Genomic DNA, 10,066 nt, shown 5'->3' with positions numbered 1-10,066 from the left:
AGATTGAGGGCATTTCAGTGGATATGATAAATGAGAAATTAAAGATGCAAACAACAAACACGCCGGGATGTGGTGGTACATAATGATGTTGTTAATACTCCAGTGGAATGCTAGAAGCTTAATGGCTAATGGGCAGGAGTTTAAAAAGTTCATTTCTGATTTAGAAAATAAACCGGACATAATCTGTGTTCAGGAAACCTGGCTCAAACCCCAACTTAATTTTGTATTGCAAGGATATGTGGTAGTCCGGAAAGATAGGAAGCAAGGTAATGGTGGTGGGATAGCTACCTTTGTTAAACATGGAGTGGGATATAGGAATGTTGGAGAGAGTGTAGACAAAGAGGTGGTTGGGACGGAAGTTTGGGAAGGAAACCAGAGTGTTAGAGTAATTAATTATTATAATCCATGTGAGAAGTTAGGTAGAGAAGTATTGGAAAATATAAGAGGTAACACAAATCAGAAAGTAATATGGTGTGGTGATTTCAATGCACATAATACTCTATAGGGGAGTGTTAAAACAGATTATAATGGACAGATAGTTGAGGACATGTTAGATTGGGGACGGTTAGTGTGTGTTAATGATGGAAGTTGTACGAGGATGACGTATCACAGGGGCGTATATCAGTTTTAGATATTACTCTGGTGTCCGTAGACCTAGCGAGGAAATGTGAACGGAACGTCAGCACACAGAGTACAATGGGTAGTGATCACTATCCTATATGGTGCAAAGTTGGTGTGGATATTACCCAAAATTTAGTGGAAAGAGTCCCGAGATGGAAATTTAGTGAAGCCAACTGGGAACTTTATACGGAATTGTGTCATAATAAGTTGTGTGACTTGATACTAGATGTTGATAGCATTGAAGGGTTATGTACAGAAATCAGTGAAGTGATAAGAAGTACGGCTGAGGAAGTGATAGGAAAAAGGAAAAATATAAATAGACCGAAAGCTGTACCTTGGTGGAATGAAGAATGTAGTAAAGCGGTAAGGGAAAGGAATAGAGCAATGAAGAAAGCCAGGAAATCTGTATTGTTCAGTGAGTACATTACTTATAAGAGAGCGCAGGCAGTAGTGAGGAGAGAGGTAAGAAATGCAAAAAGAAATTACTGGAGGGGTTTTTGTAGTAGTATAGGAGGAGAAATTGAGGTTGGTGAAATCTGGAATATGATTAGGAAGATGGGAGGGATTCAGAGAAGTAGCATTATGCCAGTATTAGTGAGTAATGGGAAAGTAGCAATAAAAGATAGTGACAAGGCAGAAATGTTGGTAGAAACATTCGTAAAGGTGCACAGTAGTGATAATCTGTCAGAGAGTATGAGGAGGTATAGGGAACAGACAGTTAGGGAGAAGTCTCATATATATGAAAAGAAGAATTCTTCAGGAAGCATCCTAGACACAGAGTTTAATTTATTCGAGTTAAAGAAAGCACTTGTGGGGGTCAAGCGGACGTCTCCAGGCAAGGACGACATATGCTATGAGATGATATCGCATTTGTCGGATTTATCGTTGAGAGTGATTCTTAGACTTTTTAACAAGATATGGGAATCAGGGAATCTGCCTGCAGATTAGAAGCATGGGGTAGTAGTGCCTATAGCCAAACCAGGGAAAGACCACTCCCAGCCAATTAATTACAGACCTATCGCACTGACATCAAATTTATGTAAAGTTATGGAACGAATGGTAATGAGTAGATTGACTTTCGTAATTGAAAGCAGAAACATTTTTGCAGCGTGTCAGAGCGGATTTAGGAAAGGGAGAAGTACGATGGATGCAATACTATGTTTGGAATCTGAAATTCGTAAAGCTCAAATTAATAGAGAAGTATTGGTGGGAGTGTTTTTTGACGTGGAAAAGGCATATGATATGCTGTGGAAAGAAGGGCTCTTGATGAAACTGGAAAGCTTGAAAATTAAAGGAAGGATGTATAATTGGATTAAGGGCTTCTTGTTTGGAAGAACAATTCAAGTAAGAGTAGGGACCGCGTTATCTCGGATCCTTCCAATTGAGAATGGAACTCCCCAGGGAAGTGTGAGCAGCCCTATTCTCTTTAACTTCATGATTAATGACATCTATCATACTGTGGACGATGGAGTACTATGGAAAAGGGGCCGGAATGTTCTGTTTGTGGAAAGTAAAATTCAAAAAGCAGTAAGCGAGGTGGAGAGTTGGGCGAATAATTGGGGTTTTCGGTTTTCTGTGGCAAAAACACAGGTGGTATGCTTTTCGAAAAAGAGGAACATCCCAAGCTTGAAAATTGAAATGTACGGTCATAAGATGGAACAAGTTAAGGTAGTATGGTTTTTGGGAATGTGGATGGATTCTAGATTAACTTTTGGAACGCATATTCAGAAATTGATAGACAAATGTAGGAAAGGAATGAATGTTTTGAGGTGCTTGTCAGGAATAGGATGGGGGCAACGTGTCAGTCCCTGAAATGAATCTATTGTGCTGTGATCAGATCAAACATTGATTATGGATGTCTAGTATACGGTTCTGCGAGCAGGACATTACTTAAAAAGATTGAGGTAATACAAAATCAGGCTTTGCGGATTTGTTGTGGTGCATTTAGATCATCCCCGATAGCCTCATTACAAGTGGAAATGGGAGAATTGCCCCTAGAACTACGCAGGTTCAAGCTCAGACTAAGGTACTGGTACGGTGTAAAGGGTCATCTGGAAAATCATCCGGTTAGACTGATTTTGAGAGAATGTTGGGAATATGAGTGCAGGGAAATATCAAGCTTTGGTTGGATAGTAAGGAAGGAGGTGGATAAGTTGGAGCTGAAAAATCATGAAATTGCTCCTTCTGTGGCTTTACCAGCAATTCCACCTTGGTTGTTTCATAACCCTGTGATAGATCTACAAGTTACGAAGTTATTGAGTAATCCGGGGATGAATGTGCCAATTGAACTAATAGTTCAGCAGTACATCACTCGAGAGTATTATGGTGCACTGCAGGTATTTACGGACGGCTCTAAAGACCCAGAATCTGAAAGGACTGCAGCAGCAGTATATATACCTGCTTTTGAGAAAAAGATTGCAAAAAGACTTTCAGATCAGGTGTCTGTTTTTGCTACTGAACTTTTAGCAATCATACTGGCCCTACAGTGGATAGAAGAAGTCCAACCAGAAAGAACGGTGATCTGTAGTGACTCGATGGCAGCCCTCACTAGTTTAAGAAGTGGTAAATCCGAATCGAGGCAAGACTTAATATTAGAAATTTTACAAAGTCTGTTTAGAATTAGGCAGCTGAGGGTGGAGGTAAATTTTCTTTGGGTACCTGCTCATGTTGGTGTGGGTGGAAATGAAATGGTGGACATGCTAGCAAAGAAAGCGCTTAATCATTCCCTGATAGACATCAATGTAGCGTTGAGTAGAGCTGAATTCAAGGCAGTGATTTCATCTGAAGTGTGTAAAAGATGGCAGGAAGTATGGAACAGTGGGACTAATGGAAGACATCTTTTCCTGATCCAGGAGAATGTTGGGAAAGAGAGGAAAAGATTGGGAAATAGGAGGAAGGATGTTATCGTCACACGGCTAAGAATTGGACACGCTGCATTAAACAATTATCTCTTTAGAATAGGTAAGCATGAATCGGGTGAATGTAACAAGTGTGGGGAACTGGAAACAGTGAGACACATTCTGTATAAGTGTCCTGCATATGAAAGGGACAGGTTCCAGTTGATTCAGGAATTAGGGTGGATAGGAGTGGGCAATATCTCTTTGAAGGTACTGTTGGGGTGCGAGTATGGGCAATCAAGATCTCTTGAACTGTTATTTGAGTACCTTAAGAATACAGGGACTATAGACAGAATATAGGTAGTTATTTATTTCTGTAACCTTTTTTAAAGGGGTTTTTTTTCTTTCTCTTTCTCTTTTTTTCCCTATTCTGTGTTGCTCCACACTCCAGATCAGTAGGTGGCGGTAATGCACCTTTCGTTGGTCTGCCAAACCGCCATAAAACACCACGAGAAGAAGAAGAAGAACATTGTAAATGTGATAAACAAACACACGCTGAAAGAGCGAACAGACACTGTGTGGCTTCCTAAAAAATGTTAAACCGGTATGGAGAGTATTATACAAACCACCACTGACTAAAAGGGCAGGTGATCTCCAGTGGAGAATCTTGCATGGTGCTGTAGCTGTGAATGCCTTTGTTAATAAGATCAATCCCACAGTAAGTGATTCAAGTCCCTTCTGTTTAGAAAGATTAGATTAGATTAGATTCAACTTTATTGTCATTACACATGTACAAGTACAAGGCAACGAAATGCAGTTTGGGTCTAACCAGAGTGCAATAACAGCAAGTGCAGGATATATAGTTTTTACATGAATTTACATAGTTAAATAAAATAAAATATAGACTATAAACAGTAATTTAAAGATGTATATGTACTATAAATGTAGTATACAGATGAATATATATGTACTGAAAACACAATATACAGATGAGTATATATATGTACTATGAATATAATTACAGATGAATATGAATATATATGTACTATGAACAATAATATACAGATGAATATATATATGTATTAATGACATCTATCATACTGTGGACGATGGAGTACTATGGAAAAGGGGCCGGAATGTTCTGTTTGTGGAAAGTAAAATTCAAAAAGCAGTAAGCGAGGTGGAGAGTTGGGCGAATAATTGGGGTTTTCGGTTTTCTGTGGCAAAACACAGGTGGTATGCTTTTCGAAAAGAGGAACATCCCAAGCTTGAATATTGAAATGTACGGTCATAAGTTGGAACAAGTTAAGGTAGTATGGTTTTTGGGAATGTGGATGGATTCTAGATTAACTTTTGGAACGCATATTCAGAAATTGATAGACAAATGTAGGAAAGGAATGAATGTTTTGAGGTGCTTGTCAGGAATAGGATGGGGGCAACGTGTCAGTCCCTGAAATGAATCTATTGTGCTGTGATCAGATCAAACATTGATTATGGATGTCTAGTATACGGTTCTGCGAGCAGGACATTACTTAAAAAGATTGAGGTAATACAAAATCAGGCTTTGCGGATTTGTTGTGGTGCATTTAGATCATCCCCGATAGCCTCATTACAAGTGGAAATGGGAGAATTGCCCCTAGAACTACGCAGGTTCAAGCTCAGACTAAGGTACTGGTACGGTGTAAAGGGTCATCTGGAAAATCATCCGGTTAGACTGATTTTGAGAGAATGTTGGGAATATGAGTGCAGGGAAATATCAAGCTTTGGTTGGATAGTAAGGAAGGAGGTGGATAAGTTGGAGCTGAAAAATCATGAAATTGCTCCTTCTGTGGCTTTACCAGCAATTCCACCTTGGTTGTTTCATAACCCTGTGATAGATCTACAAGTTACGAAGTTATTGAGTAATCCGGGGATGAATGTGCCAATTGAACTAATAGTTCAGCAGTACATCACTCGAGAGTATTATGGTGCACTGCAGGTATTTACGGACGGCTCTAAAGACCCAGAATCTGAAAGGACTGCAGCAGCAGTATATATACCTGCTTTTGAGAAAAAGATTGCAAAAAGACTTTCAGATCAGGTGTCTGTTTTTGCTACTGAACTTTTAGCAATCATACTGGCCCTACAGTGGATAGAAGAAGTCCAACCAGAAAGAACGGTGATCTGTAGTGACTCGATGGCAGCCCTCACTAGTTTAAGAAGTGGTAAATCCGAATCGAGGCAAGACTTAATATTAGAAATTTTACAAAGTCTGTTTAGAATTAGGCAGCTGAGGGTGGAGGTAAATTTTCTTTGGGTACCTGCTCATGTTGGTGTGGGTGGAAATGAAATGGTGGACATGCTAGCAAAGAAAGCGCTTAATCATTCCCTGATAGACATCAATGTAGCGTTGAGTAGAGCTGAATTCAAGGCAGTGATTTCATCTGAAGTGTGTAAAAGATGGCAGGAAGTATGGAACAGTGGGACTAATGGAAGACATCTTTTCCTGATCCAGGAGAATGTTGGGAAAGAGAGGAAAAGATTGGGAAATAGGAGGAAGGATGTTATCGTCACACGGCTAAGAATTGGACACGCTGCATTAAACAGTGATCTCTTTAGAATAGGTAAGCATGAATCGGGTGAATGTAACAAGTGTGGGGAACTGGAAACAGTGAGACACATTCTGTATAAGTGTCCTGCATATGAAAGGGACAGGTTCCAGCTGATCCAGGAATTAGGGTGGATAGGAGTGGGCAATATCTCTTTGAAGGTACTGTTGGGGTGCGAGTATGGGCAATCAAGATCTCTTGAACTGTTATTTGAGTACCTTAAGAATACAGGGACTATAGACAGAATATAGGTAGTTATTTATTTCTGTAACCTTTTTTAAAGGGGTTTTTTTTCTTTCTCTTTCTCTTTTTTTCCCTATTCTGTGTTGCTCCACACTCCAGATCAGTAGGTGGCGGTAATGCACCTTTCGTTGGTCTGCCAAACCGCCATAAAACACCACGAGAAGAAGAAGAAGAACATTGTAAATGTGATAAACAAACACACGCTGAAAGAGCGAACAGACACTGTGTGGCTTCCTAAAAAATGTTAAACCGGTATGGAGAGTATTATACAAACCACCACTGACTAAAAGGGCAGGTGATCTCCAGTGGAGAATCTTGCATGGTGCTGTAGCTGTGAATGCCTTTGTTAATAAGATCAATCCCACAGTAAGTGATTCAAGTCCCTTCTGTTTAGAAAGATTAGATTAGATTAGATTCAACTTTATTGTCATTACACATGTACAAGTACAAGGCAACGAAATGCAGTTTGGGTCTAACCAGAGTGCAATAACAGCAAGTGCAGGATATATAGTTTTTACATGAATTTACATAGTTAAATAAAATAAAATATAGACTATAAACAGTAATTTAAAGATGTATATGTACTATAAATGTAGTATACAGATGAATATATATGTACTGAAAACACAATATACAGATGAGTATATATATGTACTATGAATATAATTACAGATGAATATGAATATATATGTACTATGAACAATAATATACAGATGAATATATATATGTATTATGAACATGCTATACAGATGCCTATTACTATACACAGAGATTTGGATGTAAGCGGTGGACATAATAATATTGCTATAACTATAAACAGAGAACGGGTATATGTACAGTGGTGATACGTTTATGGTGAGCAGCAATACAAAAAAGAGCAGTGTGCAAATGAGCAAGGTTTGTGTAAACAGTCCGTGCAATAACAAAGTGTGAGGTGAGAAATGATCAGTGTCTTGGTGTCTTAAAGAGAAACTATATATATAATTGCTTTATGGACTGTAAAAGACTCTCACCTCTGTTTATTCTCTTATATTTATTCTTTTCTTTTCTGAAAGTAACCTTTTCAAAGCAATGTATTGTTTTTGGTTTTAAGTACACCGTGAGACAAAAATATACTTGTCTGATTACCTGATGAATTTTATTGTAGGCCAAGCGAAACTCGCTGTGTACATCAGCAGAAAACACAGAATGGAACAGAAAGCTTGACAGAAAATTGTACCCATTTTTAAGAACATGAATGGTGCTGTAATGATGGTCTGTGTTCAATAACTAATGGCGAACTCACTTTTACACCAGTGCTGCAGTTGCATTTACCCACATCACACAATCTGCTGTTTTTTTTCCTTTTTTTTTGTTCTTGTTGACTGTACCTGAATTTTGTTTTTTTTTAAGAAAGGTTATTTTAAAATAAAAATATAAATATCGCTCACTTGCTCTCTCTCTCTCTCTCTCTCTCTCTCTCTCTCTCTCTCTCTCTCTCTCTCTCTCTCTCTCTCTCTCACACACACAGACATACATACATACATACATACATTTCAGCTGGATGTCCTGACAGTTGCTGCTCTTATCGTTTCTTATGCCTTCTTATGCCTTCTGGACAGAAATATTTTGCTGTATGTTGAATGATCATCAACTCAACCCTGCCAAGACAGACGCATATATAATAATTGCACTGTACTGATCCTGCAGATTTGCCCTGTACAACATTATGAAGATATATGATATTCTTTCAGACTCTTTTGGGCCATGCTACAGAACTCCCTGTCCAAGCTCTTGTTCTCTTCAAACTGGACTGTTGTATTGCTCTCTTAGCAGACTTTCCAGCATCTACTACCAAGCCTCTGCAGCTGATCTTCAACAAGCTGAAGAGTGCACGTCACTTTTTTTATTTTTTATATAAACTGCTGTGTCTACTGTTAGACTAACTTGGATTTGGTATGTTGCTTTGGATAAAATGTCACTGTAAATGTATAAAGGTATACAGCAATTGCCATTGAATGTGGGTATTTATGCATGCTCTAACTTATTTTCTCTAATTGGATTGTTCATTTAACTTGACATTCTGTTCAATTATTAATACTGTGAATGTGCAGGTTCCTTTTATAAGTACAGAATATACAGTAGAGCTCATTGCTCTACTGTCCAAAAATGTAAACTGTAATATGTCTGGAAAATGAACTATTAAGATGTATCTACAGTCATTTGTCTGTGTATTATGAATTGAGTATATTTTTTATACAAAATTTTTTGATTATTGTAATTAATGATATCTGTATTTATACAGTAAATGCCTTTTAATTTACAGAGATTAAATATACAACCCTTTTTCAAATATGTGCTTTCTGGATTTATTTCATCGTTATTGTACACGAGGAAAACTATACTTTTACAGTAAATTATTGTAAATGGACAGATCAGTTTTATAAAATGACAAATTAAAACTTTACATTTATGGTGATTAACCTGACAGTTGGTTGTTTATCTAAGTTATTTGACAGAATGTATCTGTTTTTCTATAGTTTAAAAATTATTTATCAACAGAAATATTCTGTAATTTAAGTACTTTTGACCATAAAGTCTATTGTGTATTTTTTTACAGTTTTTTGCTAGTAATTTTGTAAAATGGTTATTTCTGTAATTTAAGTACTTTTGACCATAAAGTCTATTGTGTATTTTTTACAGTTTTTGCTAGTAATTTTGTAAAATGGTTATTTCTGTAATTTAAGTACTTTTGACCATAAAGTCTATTGTGTATTTTTTACAGTTTTTGCTAGTAATTTTGTAAAATGGTTATTTCTGTAATTTAAGTACTTTTGACCATAAAGTCTATTGTGTATTTTTTACAGTTTTTGCTAGTAATTTTGTAAAATGGTTATTTCTGTAATTTAAGTACTTTTGACCATAAAGTCTATTGTGTATTTTTTACAGTTTTTGCTAGTAATTTTGTAAAATGGTTATTTCTGTAATTTAAGTACTTTTGACCATAAAGTCTATTGTGTATTTTTTACAGTTTTTGCTAGTAATTTTGTAAAATGGTTATTTCTGTAATTTAAGTACTTTTGACCATAAAGTCTATTGTGTATTTTTTACAGTTTTTGCTAGTAATTTTGTAAAATGGTTATTTCTGTAATTTAAGTACTTTTGACCATAAAGTCTATTGTGTATTTTTTACAGTTTTTGCTAGTAATTTTGTAAAATGGTTATTTCTGTAATTTAAGTACTTTTGACCATAAAGTCTATTGTGTATTTTTTACAGTTTTTGCTAGTAATTTTGTAAAATGGTTATTTCTGTAATTTAAGTACTTTTGACCATAAAGTCTATTGTGTATTTTTTACAGTTTTTGCTAGTAATTTTGTAAAATGGTTATTTCTGTAATTTAAGTACTTTTGACCATAAAGTCTATTGTGTATTTTTTACAGTTTTTGCTAGTAATTTTGTAAAATGGTTATTTCTGTAATTTAAGTACTTTTGACCATAAAGTCTATTGTGTATTTTTTACAGTTTTTGCTAGTAATTTTGTAAAATGGTTATTTCTGTAATTTAAGTACTTTTGACCATAAAGTCTATTGTGTATTTTTTACAGTTTTTGCTAGTAATTTTGTAAAATGGTTATTTCTGTAATTTAAGTACTTTTGACCATAAAGTCTATTGTGTATTTTTTACAGTTTTTGCTAGTAATTTTGTAAAATGGTTATTTCTGTAATTTAAGTACTTTTGACCATAAAGTCTATTGTGTATTTTTTTTACAGTTTTTTGCTAGTAATTTTGTAAAATGG

The 10,066-nt window shown here is 36.1% G+C and overlaps 2 protein-coding genes across 4 annotated transcripts; both read left to right on the top strand.

Annotated features, from left to right (window-relative positions):
• The first annotated feature begins 2,317 nt into the window (after window positions 1-2,317).
• On the top strand, window positions 2,318-4,322 carry LOC124389329. The gene is made up of 2 exons (XM_046854701.1): window positions 2,318-3,582; window positions 3,910-4,322. The coding sequence occupies exons 1-2, from the start codon at window positions 2,601-2,603 to the stop codon at window positions 3,915-3,917; spliced, it is 990 nt and encodes a 329-aa protein (XP_046710657.1). The 5' UTR covers window positions 2,318-2,600; the 3' UTR covers window positions 3,918-4,322.
• A 475-nt stretch (window positions 4,323-4,797) lies between these two features.
• LOC124389330 lies at window positions 4,798-8,621 on the top strand. Of its 3 annotated transcripts, none has more exons than XM_046854704.1 (3): window positions 4,798-6,061; window positions 6,389-6,655; window positions 8,023-8,621. In XM_046854704.1, the coding sequence occupies exons 1-2, from the start codon at window positions 5,080-5,082 to the stop codon at window positions 6,394-6,396; spliced, it is 990 nt and encodes a 329-aa protein (XP_046710660.1). In that variant the 5' UTR covers window positions 4,798-5,079; the 3' UTR covers window positions 6,397-6,655; window positions 8,023-8,621. The 3 variants fall into 3 exon arrangements, with proteins under 3 accessions (XP_046710660.1, XP_046710658.1, XP_046710659.1); XM_046854702.1 differs by having other exon boundaries at window positions 7,800-8,621; XM_046854703.1 differs by lacking the exon at window positions 8,023-8,621 and adding an exon at window positions 7,437-7,741.
• The last annotated feature ends 1,445 nt before the right edge of the window (window positions 8,622-10,066 follow it).

Source organism: Silurus meridionalis, chromosome 7, assembly GCF_014805685.1.
Source record: "Silurus meridionalis isolate SWU-2019-XX chromosome 7, ASM1480568v1, whole genome shotgun sequence".
Taxonomy (NCBI): Eukaryota; Metazoa; Chordata; class Actinopteri; order Siluriformes; family Siluridae; genus Silurus; species Silurus meridionalis.
Note: the sequence above shows the minus strand (reverse complement) of the source record. Positions and strands in the feature narration are given on the sequence as shown.